The sequence below is a fragment of the Xenopus tropicalis genome, chromosome 1, assembly GCF_000004195.4.
Source record: "Xenopus tropicalis strain Nigerian chromosome 1, UCB_Xtro_10.0, whole genome shotgun sequence".
Lineage (NCBI taxonomy): Eukaryota > Metazoa > Chordata > Amphibia > Anura > Pipidae > Xenopus > Xenopus tropicalis.
The window spans coordinates 206,540,254-206,562,071 of NC_030677.2; the positions used below are offsets into that span (position 1 = coordinate 206,540,254).

General features: G+C 44.0%; 1 protein-coding gene across 2 annotated transcripts in view; it reads right to left on the minus strand.

Moving 5' to 3' along the window:
• katnal2 (katanin p60 subunit A-like 2) overlaps nt 1–21,347 on the minus strand; it is a 23,464-nt gene extending 2,117 nt beyond the window's left edge. The window contains exons 1-13 of one of the 2 annotated variants that reach the window (NM_001097174.1): nt 21,214–21,275; nt 12,766–12,836; nt 11,475–11,641; nt 8,391–8,436; nt 7,931–8,060; nt 7,549–7,644; nt 5,720–5,818; nt 5,367–5,444; nt 3,948–4,046; nt 2,622–2,685; nt 1,488–1,606; nt 1,019–1,110; nt 102–212 (exon numbers count right to left, since the gene is read on the minus strand). In NM_001097174.1, the coding sequence (NP_001090643.1) occupies nt 102–212; nt 1,019–1,110; nt 1,488–1,606; nt 2,622–2,685; nt 3,948–4,046; nt 5,367–5,444; nt 5,720–5,818; nt 7,549–7,644; nt 7,931–8,060; nt 8,391–8,436; nt 11,475–11,641; nt 12,766–12,836; nt 21,214–21,264 (1,223 nt within the window). In that variant the 5' untranslated portion in view covers nt 21,265–21,275. Of the gene's footprint in view, nt 1–101; nt 213–1,018; nt 1,111–1,487; nt 1,607–2,621; nt 2,686–3,947; nt 4,047–5,366; nt 5,445–5,719; nt 5,819–7,548; nt 7,645–7,930; nt 8,061–8,390; nt 8,437–11,474; nt 11,642–12,765; nt 12,837–21,213 lie in introns of both variants that reach the window. The other variant, XM_012961164.3, reaches the window with a different exon arrangement.
• Between the last annotated feature and the right edge of the window lie 471 nt (nt 21,348–21,818).

The following is a 21,818-nucleotide window of genomic DNA, read 5'->3' on the forward strand; positions in this document are numbered from 1 at the left end:
GTGATTAATCTTTAAAAGCTCTAAGCAAAACAAGGCCCTAAGTACTTTCTTTATCTGTGCTTAGGGGATGATGGGTATGTAGTCACAAAGCGTTTCCTTACCACGGCAGATTAGAAGCAGCCAGGACAAATACAAGATCATCAGATCGGGCCAAGCCGTCCATCTGCACCAATAATTCTGTTTTCATCCTCCGACTTCCCTCGTGTTCCCCCCTGGGTGGAGTTGGAAGACAGTTCAGTGTTAGTATCTGGGCATTAGAAGCCCACTATACAGCACACTTAGATTAATTCAAGGTACTATAAGTGTACAAAGCTTTCAATACACTGGAGCCCTGGTATAACTGTGAATACATAATCCTAATACCCTATGGGTAAAAGGGCAACTGACTCCCCCTACAGAAAGTAGGGATGCACTGAATCCACTATGTTAGGATCCGGCTGAACCCCAAATCCTTTGCTAAAGATTTGGCCGAATACCAAGTCTGAATTTGCATTTGCAAATTAAGATAAGGAAGGGTTAAAGACAAAAAAAATGTTAAACTTCCGTGTTTATGTGACAAAAAGTCATGTGATTTTAAGCATTTGATTCCGTTTGCCCAAATCCTGCTGAAAAAGACAAATATCCAAATTAGGACACAGAAGGGTTAAAGAGCTTCCGTGTTTATGTGACAAAAAGTCACACGATTTTAAGGGTTTGGTTCGGCCAGGGGTATGGATTTGCCCGAATTTGAATCCTGGATTTGGTGCAGCCTAATAGAAAGGGAAAGATTGTGCAGTTTGGAACACCGACTCGGGATTACAGGACAGCCCCAATTAGGGATGCACCCAGTTTTTTTGGGTTCGGCCGAATTTATGCTAATTTGGAATCGCTTCGTCCAGGACCGTGGATTCGTCGGAATCTGAACCCTGCCGAAAAAGGCCGAATACCGAACCGAATCCTATGTTCGGTGCATCCCTAGCCCTAATAGTTTATATGTAAAAGAACAGAACGGGGCAATTTAAAGGTTCAAGCCACTCACCCTGGCCCAGTCCCTCGCTGGCTCATCACAGACTCCAGTTCATCCAAGAAAATAGTAGAGGGAGCATGGTATCTGGCAAGCTCAAACAACACCTGAGCAAAGAAAAACCATTTATGGGAGGGTGAAAAGACTGACTTTATAGTAGGGGGGTTGGCGACTTCAAGCACCTGAACCATACCAACAGAGGAACATCGCCATCTAGTGAACATTAAGCTTTACAGAAATGAACTCTGCCAATTCTTCAGAGAACTGGGCAAATCCCCAATTCCAAGCCTCGCCAGTTTAACCAGGAAGCATCTCTATCCCACAGGCTACAGTGAGACAATCTCACTCCCTCTGAACGCAATAAACCCCTGTTTTAATGAGCTGGATGAGCTATGTTTCATATCAGGAGTACCCCAGGCGCTTCAGACTTTGCTATCCAAACACACAGGTACCAGAAGAATATCAGGAATATTAATGTCCCTACCCGTACTAGCTTCTCTGAATCTCCTCTCCACTTGCTGACAATTGTAGAAGCTGAAATGTTAAAAAAGGTTGTGTTGCATTCTGTGGCCACTGCCTTGGCTAGCAATGTCTTTCCAGTTCCTGAAACCAAGCAGATTGGAAGATTAAGTGAGGGAACCGATACACAAGCAATGCCATACATGTCCAAACCAGCAGTTGTTGTTAAAGGAGAAAGAAAGTTTAAGTCACTGGGGGTGCCTAATATTTTGATATTGCCTCCCTGATAACCTGGGCTGGTGCTCCTGTTCGCTAAAAACTGCACCAGCCGAGGGTATTTCTGAAGAAGATCCCCATCTCCAGGGTTGGACTGGGCCGCCAGGATATCGGGAAAAATCCTGGGGGGCCCCCGTGGCCCAGACCCGATACTTGCCGGCACTCCCCTTTCCTGACCGTTCCACCCCTGATGGGTTAAACTTACGCGCGCTCAGGGGAGGACGCCGCATGGGGGACCCTGCGGGAGGGTTAGGGGGGCCCCAGCGGGGGGAGGGGTTAGGGGATGTGGCCTGCGGGGGAACCTGCAGGGCCCCTGGGGCGGAAGCCCCGGTGGCCCCTGCACCCCCTAGTCCGACCCTGCCCATCGCTATCTAGTGTCTTCGTTCCGGTTTGGGCAGGTGCAAGAGAGAAGTGGAAGAAAGATTGCACAGTAGAACTTCTGAAGAAATAGCCCAGGCCGATGCAGTTTTCTGCTACCCGAAACACTGGCCCAGGTTATCAGTAAGCTATTACAATCACTGGGGGGGTGCCTAACAAAGTGATTTAGACTTTCCTTCTCCTTCAAAGGGGAACTCCACCCAAAAACTGTTAATTTAAGTTAAAGTTAAACAGCTTCTCTGCTCCTTCCCATCATACAGGCCAAGAGACGTGTCAGTGCCCAATAAAGCACAGCAGTGTTCCTAAGTGTGGTGCTTGTATAGCCCAGGTTCAAACTGCAGCTTCTGATAGGGCTACAGCTGCTTCTGAACTGCAACTCCCAAGACTTCAGGAAATACAGAAAGTCATAGTTCAGAAACATCTTGTGGGACAGCCTCCGACTGGCAGTGGGTTCTAAGGGACCTCACAACAGAAGCAAACTGAAATCCGCAACTTAAGTAGTTACCTGGTGGTCCGTATAATAATAATCCCTTCCAAGGAGAGAGTATCCCTGTGAACAGCTGTGGATACTGTAAGAAAAATGTAACAGATTAGTTGCAAACTGATATGGTAGATTTTTAGGATTGCAACCTACAGTAAAGGCAGGCAGGGCCGCCATCAGGGGAAAAAAGGGGGTACTGTTTACACGAATTGCATAAGTTACGTATAAGGTTACGTTAAAACTTCCGCAATTTATGTAACTTCCACAAAAGTTGCCTAGAAACTTAAGAAACTGACGCATATCAAGCAAAAGAAGGGGCAGACAGGGGCAAACTCCACTGACCCCCAATTAAAAGACTGACATTACCACTTTATTTTTAGTTATTGGGGCCCTAAATCTATGTTTACTTAACTTCTGCAAAGATTAAAATTCAAACTCCACTTTCTGCTAATGAACTGGCCTTTAATTATCACTATGAACTGGTTATTACAGGGTACATGAGCTGTTTATGCACACAAGGGACGTGGCCAAAATTTTGGTACTGTGCACTTGTGTTCATGGGGGGGCCCCAAAGTTTCTGATGGCGGCCCTGAGGCTCAGGAATTGTTCTACAGTTCTTAATGCAAAATCTATGCCCTAAAACGTAAGATTAAACAGGTAAATAAAATGTTTGCCACTTGCAATTTCCCTTTTGACCCGTAAAGCAACCCAGTTAACCCCTTATCAGGGATTGTAAAGTCTACATCTCTGACATTAAAGCACCTGCAGCCCAGCCTCATAGATTATTACCACGTACAGTACACAGGGCCGCCATCAGAAATCACAGGGCCCCTCACAACAAGTACAAAAGACACACAGACATTGGTAGCCAGGGCCCCCTAAAACATTGGTAGCCAGGGGTTAAGTTTTGCATTGGTGCCAGGGCAGGGACCCCCTAAAACATTGCTAGCCAGCCCAGAGCCCCCTAAAACATTGGTGGTCCTCCCCCAGTGTCCTCATACTATGTCCCATTCCCCCCAGCATCATCTTGCTTCCTCCTCCGGCTCCCCACTGTGTCCTCACTTTTATAAGGTTGAGCCCCCTGCGTACTGACGTCACAGGTATGCACGGGCGCGACCAATTGGATTACCCGCTGACCACCAATGACAGGGCCCGTAATTGTTTAAAGGGAACCTGAGCTAAAAAAAACTGTATCATGGCCGGGCCCCCCTTAAAAGCGAGAATTGATGACTATCCACCCTGTGCCCCCCTGATAGTACATATTAAAATAGATCTGTTTTTAATATCTGCCATTTTTATAGAGTGTAAGGTACTAAGCCATTTAAAATGATGGCAGGAGTTGTGCCGTACCCTTATGGGATAGACCACTGCTTCTTTCACCAGTCGTTTGGCTGCATCCAGACCAATAATATCATCCCATCTCACATTCGGGTTCTGGAGATAAATATCCTGCAACAACATTAGAAATTTTGTGATTTTTTTTTGAGTGACAGCAGCCATGATTGGTTTATGCACAAACAGTAAAATTCCAACAATGAAACAAAAATCTACTATTACTCTTTTTATATATATATATATATTGATTTTGATTTTCTTGAGTGATCCTAATCTTTATACTGTGAGTTAGGGATATACAGAATAAAACATTTTATTTTCAGTAATTATTAGGGTGAGTAAGCATATTTAGCAATTTTATCAAAGTTAGAAATCACTTTTTCATAAATCCCATAGGAATGAATAGAAGATGAGTTTTTATGCATTAAGCTCTAAACTCCCATTTTGATAAATCTGCCTCATTAAGACTAAAATGAACTTAGAGAATATTTGTGACACAGTGTTAAAGGTCCAATAAAATAACAGTTTCTCTTTACCCCTTTACCACTGAGCCTCATTATAGAGATTATTTGTAACCACTCAACAGTAAATTCCACATACATGCTAAAAGCCATTCAAGGAAGCCTGGTCCCTTACTGAATGACGTGCAAGTGGGTGGCTAGGGGGACATCTAGTGAATACAGGGCTGCCAAATACAAGCAGTACAGGTATGGGACCTGTTATGCTGAATGCTCAGGACCTGGGGGTTTTCAGATAAGGGATCTCTCTGTAATTTGGATCTCCATAAATTAAGTCTGCTAAAAATCATTCAAATATTGAATAAACCCAATAGGCTTGTTTTGCCTCCAATAAGGGAGTAATTATATCTCAGTATCTCAAGTAGACGGTTCTGTTTTATAATTACGGAGAAAAAGGAAATCATTTTTTAAAACTAGAATTATTTCCTTATAATGGAGTCTATGAGAGATGGCCCTTCTGGATAACGTGTTTCCGGATAAGGGATCTCATACCTGTACTATATCTGTGGGGAAACCTAAGTCCTGCGTCTGTTCTTTTGTACTTTGGACCCCGTCCCACTGCCACCAAATGATCCCTTTTACCTTTTAGTAACCTTGTTTTGTATATAAAGTGTTGATAAAACAAGTAGCACAGTATAAATAAACATAAATATGTATATGTTATATATAGCAGCTGGCAGAGTGCAGGATGCTAGTTTGATGCAAGTTGGATCTCTATTATCTTTTAGGAACCTTGTTTTGTATATAAAGTGCTGATAAAACAAGTAGCACAGTATAAATAAACATAAATATGTATATGTTATATATAGCAGCTGGCAGACTGCAGGATCCTAGTTGGACCTACATACAGCACATAGTAGTACATGATATTTAATGACATTGAATACCAGTTGGCTGATGCTGATTTTCCTCTTACCCTGCTAATCACAGCTGCCAGTTCCCTCATCTCACTGTTTCCACCAATAAATGCACCCACGGGTTTAATTAAACGCTCCTGTGGAAGAAAAAAAGTGAAACACAGATCAGTACATTTAAACATCTTGATATAATATCATGTTGTACAGTTCTTATAAGTAATGGCAACTCAGGGACACGTGGGGAAGATAGCGACTCCTTGCAGACTGGAATCAAACCTAGGAGCCAGGCCCTGCAAGGCAGCAGTGCTATACAAGGTGTTTAATAGAGAGGATTTAGTCTATACATATATACAGCATTCCAGTAATAGTGCAGTTTAGTAATTTCTGGAATTCTAGAGAAGACTCCACTTACTGAAGGGTCTGGATTGCAGTTCAGACTATTCAGCGCTATTTCCTGAGATGCCCCCTTAATTGTGTCTTGGATCATGCTGCGAAAATCAATGACTTGCCGCTAAAGTGAGAAGAAAAGGTGACAAAGAGTAGTATTGTAATAACAATTAGTCAGATATAGTATCCCACATCCTTCCCTGACTGGCATTCACACTGTCTCCATGCACTGCTCTGCACAACCCTATTGTTAGGCTCTAAAGAAGCACTACTTGTGCAGAATGGGGGGAATACTCTACTGTTAAAAAGGCTGTTGTGGGGGGGGGGGGGGGCTACTCTCCCAGTTCTACCCATCAGGAGGCAAGTGTGTATTTATCCAGAGGTATGTACATGCTTTACTGGCTATGGGTTATATAGGGGTGATATGCATTTCTCTACCCATAGTTCCTAAAGCAAAGTTCAGAATACCCAGTCTTTAGTGTTATGACAATGTGCTCTGTGAGCCATGGCAATACCTTTAGGGGTGTATTTATTAACACCAGAGACAAACATCGCCGGCAATGTTGCCCATAGCAACCAATAAGCAATTAAATTTGAATGGTCACCTACAAGTTAGAAAACAAAAGCAAAGATATGATTGGTTGCTATGGGGAACATCAACGGTGATGTTTATCCCCAGTGTTAATAAATACGCCCCCTAGGGGCACATTTACAAAAGCACGAACGCTCGAGCGTTCATGCGAACGCTCTGAGCGTATTTTTGCCGATTTTTTCGGGCGTCCGCACGACTTTTTCGTACGGCGCACGACTTTTTCGGACGTTTGCACGAAAAAATCGGAAAGGTTTTACCGTTGTTTACAATTGTTCGGTACGAAAATTTCGTGACTTTCGGATCGCCAATGCGATATTATCGTAACTAATACGATTTTTTCGTAAGCATTTTCGTGATATTTTCAATCTTCCAAAATTTTCGTTTCCAATGCGATTTTTTCCCATTCGTGATTCGGATTCGTGGATTAGTAAATGTGCCCCTTAGTGTCAAGAAAGTTTCTTCTGTATTTGCCTGCACACAAATAATACACTTAAATAACCTTTCTACCTGCATCCAGATTTATTTAATTTTTTATTACAGCCAGTTAAACAACAGATCTTTTGCTGATTTCCTTGTCTAACACGAAGCTCCACCTCCTTTTGCTCTCTGAGCCACGCCTTCTCTCTCTTGACTATGATGTCCTGAAGAGGTGCCTACTGTGCATGCCTGGTTGATTTTAATTGGAGCAGAGGCAGTGAGCATGCCCAATAGGCACCTCTTTGAGGTCTTTATAGTCAGAGAAAGAAGGAGTGCTCAGAAAGCAAAAGGAGGCTAGACAAGGAAGTCAGTAAAAGAGCTGCAGTTTGTCTGTTTGTAATAGAGAAACAAAATAAATCTGCATGCAGGGAGAAAAGGAGACTTTGTGTTACTTATTGTTAACTCTCTTTCTCTAGATTTTTATTATGGTGAGTCCTGTCTCCTATTGGTAGCAGCTATACCCCACTGTTCCCAAAGTAGATGTCGGGGGAAAGGTATGTTATTCTGGGGGCTGTTTAGGGTAATGTTAGGGGATTTAAAAACAAAAGGCTTACTTATCCTTTAAAAATTGAAGTTCACTTTCAATTGACTTCTCATTCTAGTTGTATCCCAATATCAATATTACCTGTATAGCCTAAGGTCTGTTTCTCTGTGAGAAAAGAACATCCGCAGGGAGCCCAAAGACCTCATTTTTATCCCTTGCAAAGGCTTGGAAAGCAGTATAGTCATTTTTTTAATGTTACAATTACACAGCATTTTTCTCAGTTCAGACTTAAATTACTGACCCTCCGTGTCTGGCCTCCTTCTCCACTTGTCTTGCTGATTGCCGACACATTTAACCCAATTTCAGAGGCCTCTCGAGGGCTGTTCCCTCCATTCTCCTGTGAAGCAAAATGCAGGCTCCATGGTGACACCCAGTTTATAACATGTGGCGGCAGCCGTTCATTTGAAGCTAACAGGGCAATAATGCTTATAGCCACTCGTGATCACATTCTGGGGTGTAATAATATTGAAGACAAACATCACTGGTGATGTTGCCCATAGCAACCAATCAGATCTCTATGAGCCATAAAACATTTAGTTCATGTAATTTTTATTCCATATGGATTTCACGCTTCATTATAACATGGAAGGGTCGTGCCTCCTAGAATAATGACCCCATCTCACCTGTTTTGAATTTTCCCTGCTCAGTGCCTTCTGATGAGCATGGGTCCTAAAGTAGGAGCCTGAGACTGGCCTATGAAGAACTGTCTGCTGGGCGATCCTTGGAAGCCCTTGTGTAGAGTTACTGCCTGCTCTGTGGGAAACAAATAAGTGAGTATAATATGCAGTACAATTTCCGTCTCCACTATACTAAAGTATATAGAACTAAACAGAGGCCAGAGAGGAGCAACAAAGCTAATAAAGCTAATAAAGGATTTGGCTTCTGGAGAAAGACTGGCCAAGCCAGAATTGTTACACTGGACAAGAGACAATTATGGGCAAGGGCTTTGTTTAGTTGCCCACACAATATCCCGCTGATGCCTGCTAATCTTGTAATTGCTCTAACACTGCCAGTGTAATTGCATTATCTCTCCGAGCAATTAGCAATATGGCTTCACTTACAGTATTGTGTTTCTATAGTTACCTTCTCAGCTTTCCCGCACTCCGAGGTTTTGACTGCACTCGGCTATCTATAATTAAAAAAGTGAAATGTATTGGACAAAAATAGCTTGAAGCCGTCTATAATGGCAGATTCTGTTAATGCCTATAAGAGGGGCCTGGATAAGTTTTTGAACAAGCAGAATATCCAAGGCTATTGTGATACTAATATCTACAGTTAGTACTAGTGGTTGTATATATAGTTTATGTATGTGAGTGTATAGATTGGTAAATATAGGGTGTGGGTGCTGGGTTTACTTGGAAGGGTTGAACTTGATGGACTCTGGTCTTTTTTCAACCCTATGTAACTATTCTTTAAGTAGCACTGTGTATACCTGTCTAACCCTTGCCCCATAGGTAGAGCTTAGGAAAGGTGGTTTGACTAGGATTTTGTGAAAACTAAGTAAAAGGACTATCTCCTATATGTAATAAAAGTTTGCCCAGGAGCAGTAACCCATAGCAACCAATAAGATTTTTGCTTTTAAACAGGTGACCAGTAAATGCTACCTGCCTATTGGTTGTTATGAATTTCTGCTCCTGGGCAAACCTAGTGCTTTTTATTACATAACCCCATAAGAACATTACAGAAAATATGCATAAATACTCTCCTGAGCGCTTTTGCAGTTTTCTTTTAAATACATTAACTTTTTTTAATATAAAAAGAGGTTTAAAAGCAAGGAAGGTGTTCATTACATATGCAGGAGGCTTGTGCAATCAGATGCTTCCTATTTGGCTCTCCCTTAGGACGCATGTAGGGGCCCACACATTGATTAAACAGCTACTGCTGAGCTCTCCACTAGAATACCATGCTTTTACCTTTTCAATAGGGATACACCCCATAGGGCTATAAAGAGATTTGTTACAGCATTTCTCACCATGTTATGTAGAAACCTATGCAGCCCTGTATCAGGTATATTTTATAAGCTTAAAGTGATGAATTGCCAGGCTTTAAAGTGGATACTGTGTCATACTAGGGACCTTTAGGCCCTAGGGCCTTGTTTACCTTAGCAGCAAGGTAGAGACTGGCATATAAATAGAAGAGGGACTGAATAGAAAGATAAGGAATAAAAAGTAACAATAACAATAAACTGGTAACCTTGCAAAACAGTAGTTGTTTGGCTGCCGGGGTCAGTGACCCCCATTTGAAAGCTGGAAAGATGTAGAAGAGAAAGGCAAATAATTTAAAGACTATACAAAATAAATAATGAAGACCAGTTGCAAAGTTGCTAGAAATAGAATCAGTTGCTAAGAATAGGACACTCTATTCTAAAAGTTAACTTAAAGGTAAACCACCCCTTTAATAAATGTGCTATGATCAGAGGCCACAGGTACTGAAAACAGATGAATCCAGGGGTAACCAGACTCCTTGTTTATCTTTGTGGGCTCTTTGTTGCCCAGGTAAAGGATAAACTGTAGTAGTGGCTCTATCAATCCAACTACTGTGATTGTGCAGTATAATAAGCCCTGGGCAGCACTGCTTGTACCCTGGCAAACACATCTACTCACAAATCTAATCTACCAGGCAGTGAATAAAAAGACCTGGGGGGTAGCATAAAGGCTTTCCCTGTGGTTACCAGACTACCCGGCAAAGCAAAGAATAGTGCTTTAGAGCCATTTATTTGTACTATAGGAACAAGACACAAAGCCTCTCTGCTTTTCCCTTAGCAAACAAGGGTTCACATTTGTAGTATATTTAATACCGATGCTGGGGGTTGGGTATATTTGGAGTTATAAACTCAGTTATGAACAAAGTGCATGGTGTAGACAGGGCTGCCCTTAGTAGTACGGGGTGAGGGGGCCCCAAGAGATACAAAAGTGCAATTTGTGGGCTGTGCAGGGGGCGTGGCTTGTAAGGAGTGGATGGGACAGGGTTTTGCATAAGGATTCGAGGTCAGGCAGATTAGGGGCATGACAGCACGCAGGCCTTTTGTTTTTTTATTGGTGCTTCATTCTACTTGTTGGCAGGGCCTGCCACTTGGTTGGCCATACACACATCGATAAAATCGTACGAAACCTCGTTACGTGCGATATTTGGTGCGAGTATGGCAGCTCAACGAGGTGACTGATATCGCAAAAGGCTGTGGATATCGGTCGACTCGCTGATCGGCAGCTTAAAAGATTTTGATTGGGCACCATTGAATGCACCTGAGCAAAATATACCTTCAGGCCTGAATTGGCAGAAGGAGGTCGAATTTCTATTGTTTCTACCTCCATATCTGACGATTCAGCCCTGAACATCAGTGGTGGGTGGGAACAAAACATCAAAATTGCTACGTGTATGGCCACCTTAAGGTAAGCAGTGGGCTAATGATTGGGAACCCTGGAAGAAGGGCCCTGCTATCTTGGTAGTACAAAGCCCCAAAATAACTCTTGGGGCCCTGGGTGCAAAGTGGACTTTTGGATGAATGTCCCCCATAATGCAGTGTTTTTTCCCCTGCACCATTGCTGCCATGCAGTAAGTTGCCATGCATCAAGCACAGTTGCAGCAATAAGCACTCTACTTAGCTGCAATTTGAATGGATACAGATACACAATACATGCGCAGATTTTATCGTTATCGATCGACTAAATGACAGATTGCCATGGTATGAAAATTATAGGGATGATAATTCGGAGCCCCCACATAGGCCTAAAATCACACCAATACATTTTATCGGTGTGTGTATGGCCAACTTTACTTTTTTTGTATATCCCTCCCTGTTTTGCAAAGCTGCACTCTGGCATTCAAGTAGCTATATGGTTTCTATGGTCACTGACCCTACCAGTCTGGCAGTAGTTAGATCAACAGGACAGGAGATGACTTTAAAAGAGAAATAAGGAAATCCTAACCACAAGAAAAATCAAGCCTTAGATCCCATCTGTGTACAGAGGGCATTTTAAATGTCGTGTTGGACAAAAAAGGTAAATAATTTACAAAAAAAAAAAAGTTTAAAACAAGAAGAGCAACTGCAACTTCTCAGGCTATCACTTTCTACATGATTCATTGCAAGGTCAACTTTCCCTTTAAAAAGGGCCACATGTCTTATTTTCTGTTCTTTTAAAAAAGGAGAAAAATAAATAAATAACATACCATGATCTAACGCTTTCTTGGTGATTTTAGGGTATTTTTGAAATTTGATATAATAATAGCTTTCATACTCCATTAAGATGGTCTCAAGGTCAACATTGTCGCAGACATCGAATCGCCTCAAGCTGATTTTGGTTTCCTGCTCCAGGGAATTGGCAGAATCCATGTACCTGCCAATATCACAGAGGGAGAAACATGATGTTTATGGGGTACTTTTTATTTCTAAATGACACTGTTACACAGCAAATAATTCCCTCTGCCCTTTAACCTTTTATTCTTGAACCAACAAATGTATTTGTAGCTGTAATATTGGTGTGTAGGCGCCATCTCAGTGCCTTGTGCCTGAGTCTGAGCTTTCAGCCGGCGCTACACATTAGAACTGCTTTCAGCTAACCTATTGTTTCTCCTACTCCCATGTAACTGGAGGAGTCCCAAGCCGGACTTGGATTTCTTACTATTGAGTGCTATTCTGATACCTACTGGGAGATGCTATCTTGCTCCCTTCCCATTGTTCTGCTGATCGGCTGCTGGGGGTGAGGGGGGATATCACTCCAACTTGCAGCGCAGCAGTAAAGTGTGCCTGAGTCTGAGCTTTCAGAAGGAGCCAGCGCTACACATTAGAACTGCTTTCAGCTAACCTATTGTTTCTCCTACTCCCATGTAACTGGAGGAGTCCCAAGCCGGACTTGGATTTCTTACTATTGAGTGCTATTCTGATACCTACTGGGAGCTGCTATCTTGCTCCCTTCCCATTGTTCTGCTGATCGGCTGCTGGGGGTGAGGGGGGGGGGATATCACTCCAACTTGCAGCGCAGCAGTAAAGTGTGCCTGAGTCTGAGCTTTCAGAAGGAGCCAGCGCTACACATTAGAACTGCTTTCAGCTAACCTATTGTTTCTCCTACTCCCATGTAACTGGAGGAGTCCCAAGCCGGACTTGGATTTCTTACTATTGAGTGCTATTCTGATACCTACTGGGAGCTGCTATCTTGCTCCCTTCCCATTGTTCTGCTGATCGGCTGCTGGGGGTGAGGGGGGGGGGGGATATCACTCCAACTTGCAGCGCAGCAGTAAAGTGTGAGTGAAGTTTATGAGAGCACAGGTCACATGGCTGGAGCACCCTGGGAAATGTAGAATATGGCTAGCCCCATGGGAAAAACAGATTACAATGCAGGATTCTGCTGGAGAAGCTCTATTAACTGATGGGGTTTGAAATAAAAATGTTTTCCCATGACAGTATTGCTTTAATCAGCACATCCCCAGCAATCAGCAGCTGAGGGAGACAGCAATTTCTTACCCCTCCTGCAGCAAGTAATGCATGATAAGGATCAGAAGGTTCTTCCTCCGGGCTTCTGTGCGCAATTCTTCCTATATGGGAAATTAAAGGATCACTATCACTTTTTCTGCTTAACTGCTGCAACTTTGTTCCTTCATTTAACATAAACAAAATGTACATGAATTGGTAGACAGGTACCTAATATATAGGGGTTTTGGGTTTTTTTTTATTAAAAACTTCACAAGAAAACTCAGACCGGGGCAGAGACAAGGGAAAAGTGTTTGAAATGTTACTGTCTGTTTGCTCTTCATTTCATACATTTTATACACAATAATACACAGAAAGGGGTTGTGGGAGCACTCCAAGGCTAAATAAAGTATACAATTACAATGGAAGTGCGACTGATCTGGCCAAATTAACTACAAACATACAGAAAGAAAAAGGGATTGATCAATGCACATTCCCTGGTCCCCTGTTTCATAAGTAAATTGTCTATATTAGTTTTATGCTAGTGCGAATATTGACAAAAAACAGGGGTTTTTAGTTACAAAATTATGATCATAAGATTGGTAAGCCACCATACCACGTCAAGGTAAACCCCGTATGGTGGTCCTATCTATTTACCTCTGGCCATATTTTTCAAAGGCTGGCACTTTTTTTTGTCAATATACGCACTAGCATAAAACTAATATAGACAATTTACTTATGAAACAGGGGACCAGGGAATGTGCATTGATCAATCCCTTTTTCTTTTTGTATGTTTATACACAATACACTGCATAAGGTTGAAGACACACTGAGCTACTAGTAGCAGCTACTTGTCACGGCTACTAAAATAGACAATGCTGATCATTTATTGATTATTGTCTCTACGTGTGTTTTAGCAGAGGGAATTCTCAGTATTGTCTATGGCAGGGGATTTTCTGGAGTTTAGTAGCCATGAAAAAGTAGCTGCTACTAGTAGCTCAGTGTGTCTTCACCTTAAAAGGGGGAATTGAAATGTAATCTAAACTCCAAACCATGGATGTAGATTGTAAGCTCTTTTGGGCAGGGCTCACTTCCCCTCCTGTATCGGTTATTGGTTGCTTTATATGTTACTCCTTGTAGAGTGTAAGCTCTTTTGGGCAGGGCTCACTTCCCCTCCTGTATCGGTTATTGATTGCTTTATATGTTACTCCTTGTAGATTGTAAGCTCTTTTGGGCAGGGCTCTCTTCACCTCTTGTATCGGTTACTGATTGCTTTATATGTTACTCCTTGTAGATTGTAAGCTCTTTTGGGCAGGGCTCCCTTCACCTCTTGTATCGGTTATTGATTGCTTTATATGTTACTCCTTGTAGATTGTAAGCTCTTTTGGGCAGGGCTCTCTTCACCTCTTGTATCGGTTACTGATTGCTTTATATGTTACTCCTTGTAGAGTGTAAGCTCTTTTGGGCAGGGCTCTCTTCACCTCTTGTATCGGTTATTGATTGCTTTATATGTTTCTCCTTGTAGAGTGTAAGCTCTTTTGGGCAGGGCTCTCTTCACCTCCTGTATCGGTTATTGGTTGCTTTATATGTTACTCCTTGTAGAGTGTAAGCTCTTTTGGGCAGGGCTCTCTTCCCCTCCTGTATCGGTTATTGATTGCTTTATATGTTACTCCTTGTAGATTGTAAGCTCTTTTGGGCAGGGCTCTCTTCACCTCTTGTATCGGTTATTGATTGCTTTATATGTTTCTCCTTGTAGAGTGTAAGCTCTTTTGGGCAGGGCTCTCTTCACCTCCTGTATCGGTTATTGGTTGCTTTATATGTTACTCCTTGTAGAGTGTAAGCTCTTTTGGGCAGGGCTCTCTTCCCCTCCTGTATCGGTTATTGATTGCTTTATATGTTACTCTGTATGTCCAATGTATGAAACCCACTTATTGTAAAGTGCTGCGGGATATGTTGGCGCTTTATAAATAAATGTTAATAATAATAATATTACAAACTTTCTAATTGTAAAATAATCACGTTATCCTTCACTGCCCCCCTCTCGACAATGTCTCTGTACATGCAGCTTTGTCTCCAAGTCAGTTATTTTGAAAGACAGCATTTTTTACCAAACTGTTGATAAAAATCTGACTCAGAAAAACATCAATTTGATTATACTAAAATGTTCCTTATTTCCATTGGTAAAGCTCATATTACACTTCCATTTTGGTCATAGTTCCCCTTTAATATGATCCAATAGTGGCTCGTGTCCTTAGCACCAATGCTTCAGGGGCTGTTTTTCTTTTTGTCCTAGAAATCTTAAACAGTTCATAATTTCTTTTTAATCTTTAATGAAACCTTCGGAATGGCGCTTTTTAATGGTCGGTAAATACGCACTGGCGGTCATTACGCATATGCCGATGCATTTCCCAACTAAACGTTGTATCGGTGCCTCGACTAAATGTTAAGTAAGATAAACATGCGTGAGAGCTAATTGCTTAAAAAAGCAGTAATTAAAAGCAACCGCTCTGCGCTGCCTGCAAATAATTAGCAGAAACGGGTAAAAAATGGAAAGGGGGAGAAATGCACAAAATGCGTCTAATTTAAAACGCAATTAAATTCTCAAGTGCTCCAATAACGGAGCAATATTTATTAATTAGAATTAACGAGGTGATTTTCTTATTTGCTACTAGAACACAATCCAGAAAGGCTTATCTTTGCCATGACCACAAACAATAAAGGCAACAGTTACCCCTATAAAAGGGAAAATGGGCAGGGTTCAGAAAACTGCAGTTAAAGGGGCAGTAAACCCCTTTGTTCAGTGACTAGGACTTCTGCTAATCCTGTTTTTATTAAATTTCATGTAGGGTGACCAGATCACTTGTAAACTCAGGAACACATCTTATAAATACATATTGCAGGGCAGAATTTAAAATAAACTACATTCAGTTCAATCCCTGCTAGCTGGATTTTTTAAGATGCGTCTCTGATTTTTCAAGTGATCTGGTCACTCTAATTTCATTTAATCGCTAAGGTTTGATTAATATTAATATTTCAATTTCACTTTCCAACTGCCTTGGTTCTTGCAAGCAACTGTGGGAGGAGCTACAGGTAGAAAAAGGGGAACTCCGGCTTTTAAACCAAAATTTGTTAAAGAGCCAAACACAGAAACCCCTAACTTATCTACAACTGTAATCCGTTCCATTAAAAAGTAGGAATAACTACCATTTTTTTATGCTGAAATCCAGCTGCAAAATAGTTCTTCTCTTTCTGCTTCATTTGAAATCCTGGCAGGGGAGGAGGGACTAAAACACTGATGTTACAAATTGTAACAATGACATAACCAACAATGCATTGCACTGGGATGTTCCTTTCCTTTTTTACATCACCTGTGCAGGGAATTGTGGGATTGGGAGGAGGCAGGCTGAGGACAGGCGACTAATGTTACATTTTATTTGAGTCACAAAGCAGCCAGATCAGCAGGGGAACAGGGGGCGGGGCTTATGGAACAGGGGGCGGGGCTTAGAGAACTGTTCCAAACCATATTATAACATTACAATTATGAAAAGGATGTATATTATTTAATTGATGTATATTGCAAAGTTGCTTGAAATTATGTTTACTTTTCAAAAAAGTTGTGTCGAAAGGAGTTCCCCTTTAATTAACTCTTTAATCCAGGGAATGCTCTAACGTACAAGTGGGCCCAGGGAACAGATCTTATTTAAGGGACCCACAGCTGCCCCTAGAAATTTATAAACTATAATTTATAAACCGTAATCACAAATACCATTTTTTTAATCAAAAATTATCCCTTAGAAGTAAACAAAAGAGAATGGTTGTGCTGAGCCCTTCCAGCTCAGCTAATTATAATAAGGACCCTCCCAAATGGGGGCGATGCAGCAGTTAAAGTTAAAGCAGATGACTGCTCTGGGTAGTTGTCTCTTTTGCCCATTTATTAAAATGGCCCTGACCAATCCACAGACACATCCTCTGTATAATGAACTCCTACTTATCTAAAAGCCTGATGCACATTGTGCCTGGTAGGAGTTTGTTTATCCAGAGTGCATTGTCTCCATTTAAAGAAAAGGGTTGTTCACCTTAATGATAACTTTTAGTATTGTGCAGAGAGCAAAATTCCAAGGCAATTTGCTATTGTTTTTCTATTTGCATATTGTTTGTTTTTTTCTTTTCCATTTTTTAGTTCTGTAGCTTGGAGGCTGGTCATTTAGGTCAGGGATCCTTAAACTACGTAAACTACGGTCCGCGGGCCAGATCCACCCCCCAGGGTAATTTACCTGGCCCCCGCTGCATCCTTACCCCTGGCAGTGGAGAGAGAGGACTCAGTGGGGAGAGGGAAGGGGGAGCTGGGAAACGGAGGATGGACGGAGCTGGAAGAGGGAGGACTCAGCGCGCAGCGGGAGGGAGGATGGACGGAGAGGGGGGGAGCTGGAAGAGGGAGGACTCGGCAGGAAGCGGGAGGGAGGACGGACGGAGCGGGGGGGAGCTGCAAGAGGAAGGACTCAGCAGGTGGCGGGAGGGAGGACGGACAGAGCAGGGGGGGAGCTGGAAGAGGGAGGACTCAGTGGGCAGTGGGAGGAAGGATGGACGGAGCGGGGGGGGGCCGCAAGAGGGAGGACTCAGCGGGCAGCAGGAGGGAGGACGGATGGAGCGGGGGGGAGCTGCAAGAGGGAGGACTCAGCGGGTAACGGGAAGGAGGACGGACAGAGCAGGGGGGAGCTGGAAGAGGGAGGACTCAGTGGGCAGCAGGAGGGAGGACGGACGGAGCGGGGGGAAGCTGGAAGATTGAGGACTCAGCGGCCAGCGGGAGGGAGGACGGAGGGGGGGGCTGGAAGAGGGAGGACTCAGCGGGTAGCAGGAGGGACGACAGACAGAGAAGGGGGGAGCTGGAAAAGGGAGGACTCAGCTGGCAGCGGGAGGGAGGAGCTGGGAGAGGAAGGACGGATGGACAGAGCGGGATCGGGTGCTGGAAGAGCAACGGAGAGTGGGGAGTGGGCAGCGGGGAAAGGGAGGGAGGACAGACGAAACGGAGCGGGGTGGGAGCTGGGAGAGGGAGGACTGCCGATGTGAGGGGAGCTGGAAGAGAGAGTATGAAGTGGGGAGTGGGAGTGGGCTGTAGTTTGACCCCGCAGCAGGGAGCTGGAGCACAATAGTTCGGCCCCCCCAACAGCCTGAGGGACCATGAACTAGCCCCTTGCTTGAAAATTTTAAGGACCCCTGATTTAAGCTGTTACTTGTTATTTAAGCAAGTGAGGGAATACAGCGTTATGGGAGATAGCTCTTAGTACAAGTGAGGGAATACAGGGGTATGGGAGATAGCTCTCAGTACAAGTGAGGGAATACAGGGGTAGGGGAGATAGCTCTCAGTACAAGTGAGGGAATACAGGGGTAGGGGAAATAGCTCTCAGTACAAGTGAGGGAATACAGGGGTAGGGGAGATAGCTCTCAGTACAAGTGAGGGAATACAGGGGTAGGGGGGATAGCTCTCAGTACAAGTGAGGGAATACAGGGGTAGGGGAGATAGCTCTCAGTACAAGTGAGGGAATACAGCGTTATGGGAGATAGCTCTTAGTACAAGTGAGGGAATACAGGGGTAGGGGAGATAGCTCTCAGTACAAGTGAGGGAATACAGGGGTAGGGGAAATAGCTCTCAGTACAAGTGAGGGAATACAGGGGTAGGGGAGATAGCTCTCAGTACAAGAGAGGGAATACAGGGGTAGGGGGGATAGCTCTCAGTACAAGTGAGGGAATACAGGGGTAGGGGAGATAGCTCTCAGTACAAGTGAGGGAATACAGCATTATGGGAGATAGCTCTTAGTACAAGTGAGGGAATACAGGGGTATGGGAGATAGCTCTCAGTACAAGTGAGGGAATACAGGGGTAGGGGAGATAGCTCTCAGTACAAGTGAGGGAATACAGGGGTAGGGGAAATAGCTCTCAGTACAAGTGAGGGAATACAGGGGTAGGGGAGATAGCTCTCAGTACAAGTGAGGGAATACAGGGGTATGGGAGATAGCTCTCAGTACAAGTGAGGGAATACAGGGGTAGGGGAGATAGCTCTCAGTACAAGTGAGGGAATACAGGGGTAGGGGAAATAGCTCTCAGTACAAGTGAGGGAATACAGGGGTAGGGGAGATAGCTCTCAGTACAAGTGAGGGAATACAGGGGTAGGGGGGATAGCTCTCCGTACAAGTGAGGGAATACAGGGGTAGGGGAGATAGCTCTCAGTACAAGTGAGGGAATACAGGGGTAGGGGAGATAGCTCTCAGTACAAGTGAGGGAATACAGGGGTAGGGGAGATAGCTCTCAGTACAAGTGAGGGAATACAGGGGTAGGGGGGATAGCTCTCAGTACAAGTGAGGGAATACAGGGGTAGGGGGGATAGCTCTCAGTACAAGGGAGGGAATACAGGGGTATGGGGAGATAGCTCTCAGTACAAGTGAGGGAATACAGGGGTAGGGGAGATAGCTCTCAGTACAAGTGAGGGAATACAGGGGTAGGGGGGATAGCTCTCAGTACAAGTGAGGGAATAAGGGGTATGGGGGATAGCTCTCAGTACAAGTGAGGGAATACAGGGGTAGGGGGGATAGCTCTCAGTACAAGTGAGGGAATACAGGGGTAGGGGGGATAGCTCTCAGTACAAGTGAGGGAATACAGGGGTATGGGGATAGCTCTCAGTACAAGTGAGGGAATACAGGGTAGGGGAGATAGCTCTCAGTACAAGTGAGGGAATACAGGGGTAGGGGGATAGCTCTCAGTACAAGTGAGGGAATACAGGGGTAGGGGGGATAGGCTCTCAGTACAAGTGAGGGAATACAGGGGTATGGGGGATAGCTCTCAGTACAAGTGAGGGAATACAGGGGTAGGGGGGATAGCTCTCAGTACAAGTGAGGGAATACAGGGGTAATGGGGGATAGCTCTCAGTACAAGTGAGGGAATACAGGGGGGAAGCCTCATAAAGGGGAAAGGGTAGGGGATAGCTCTCAGTACAAGTGAGGGAATACAGGGGTAGGGGGGATAGCTCTCAGTACAAGTGAGGGAATACAGGGGTAGGGGAGATAGCTCTCAGTACAAGTGAGGGAATACAGGGGTAGGGGAGATAGCTCTCAGTACAAGTGAGGGAATACAGGGGTAGGGGAGATAGCTCTCAGTACAAGTGAGGGAATACAGGGGTAGGGGAGATAGCTCTCAGTACAAGTGAGGGAATACAGGGTTATGGGAGATAGCTCTCAGTACAAGTGAGGGAATACAGGGGTATGGGGGATAGCTCTCAGTACAAGTGAGGGAATACAGGGGTAGGGGAGATAGCTCTCAGTACAAGTGAGGGAATACAGGGGTAGGGGAGATAGCTCTCAGTACAAGTGAGGGAATACAGGGGTAGGGGAGATAGCTCTCAGTACAAGTGAGGGAATACAGGGGTAGGGGGGATAGCTCTCAGTACAAGTGAGGGAATACAGGGGTAGGGGAGATAGCTCTCAGTACAAGTGAGGGAATACAGGGGTAGGGGAGATAGCTCTCAGTACAAGTGAGGGAATACAGGGGTAGGGGAGATAGCTCTCAGTACAAGTGAGGGAATACAGGGGTAGGGGAGATAGCTCTCAGTACAAGTGAGGGAATACAGGGGTAGGGGAGATAGCTCTCAGTACTAGTTGCCCCAGGGACTGGTCCGATTGCCATCTTGGAGTCAGGAAGGAATTTTTTTAGAGAGGCTTCAGATGGGGTTTTTGTCTTCCTCTGGGGCAACTAGCAGTTAGGCAGGTTATATATAGGCATTATGGTTGAACTTGATGGACGTATGTCTTTTTTCAACCCAACTTACAATGTTACTATGTAACCCTGTCTTATAATGAAAATGGCAGAAGAGCATTAAGGGACCTAAAAAGAAAGATATGCAATAAAAAATAGAATAGGAATAAATCTGAAGTTTCAAAGTCATTCTGATTTTGATTCTGGCCCCCAAAAGTCAGGCCGCATCTTGGGGTGCATGATGGGAAGTGGTACAAGAGGATGGCTTATAATTCCAATGGTTTTGCTTCCAAGGGTCAGTGACCCCCAAAGCCAGGCAGCATCTTGGGTTGCATGATGGGAAGTGATACAAGAGAAAGGAAAATAACTCAAAAACACAATACAAAATAGACAATGAAAAACAGTTGAAAAGTTGCTTAGAACGTGTCCTTCTCTAATTCTCCCATGTTCAACTCTGCGCATGCGCTCTGTACACACCCGGAACCACCTAGAGCGCACGGCCTGTTACCATGGCAACGAAAAGAAACTTCACACCGGGTTAACCTTTTCGGTGCCAAAGTGATAGGCAACGTCCTCACTAGTTATTTCGTCGATAATGGGCAGACTGGTAGGACGGAAAACCGCTATAATTCGCTACTTATCACCGCAGCGGTACGAATAAGCACAGTGCCCCCCTCAGCACATCGGTGGTTTAGTGTCAAGAAAAAACAGGGTAATAACGCACATATAGCCGAAACTATAATGTGTACGGGCACTTACCGCCTCTCGGTTCTGGGAAGCAACTCGGAGCGCCTGGTAGGAGAGTTCCATTGCACTGTTAGTCAGGGAACAAGGCATACAGCAAGTGGAACTGCAGCTTGGGCGGGGCGTCCCGGAGAGCGGCAGGCTGGGGCACCAATGGCCTTGCGGATAGGTGTAGCGTTACGCACAGGCCAACCAATAGGAAGTTCTTATTTGTCCCTGTCGGATATTAATTGTTACTCTTGATCCCTCTGAGAAACTGTTATACCCAATGTCCAATGTCTTTGTTCTGACTTGTGTGTCTCTTACTCTGTATTGCACCCATTGCCCCTGTCACTGTATATTACATTATCCCTTTTTGTTACTATATGCTACACCCATTTCTATGTCTACTGTCTACTGTTACTGTAAGTTACACCTATTGCTCCATCTGTTAGGGGTGCTTCTATAAACCTGGCACCCTAGTCCCTGTCTGTCATACACACACCGATAAAATTGTACAAAATTGCTTTTCAGACTGTGTGGGCTCCGAATTATCCCCATAATTTTTGTACCATGGTGATCAGTTGTTTAGTCAAATGGCTGGGTTAGAACATTTCTTCTGGATAAGGATAAAATCTGCA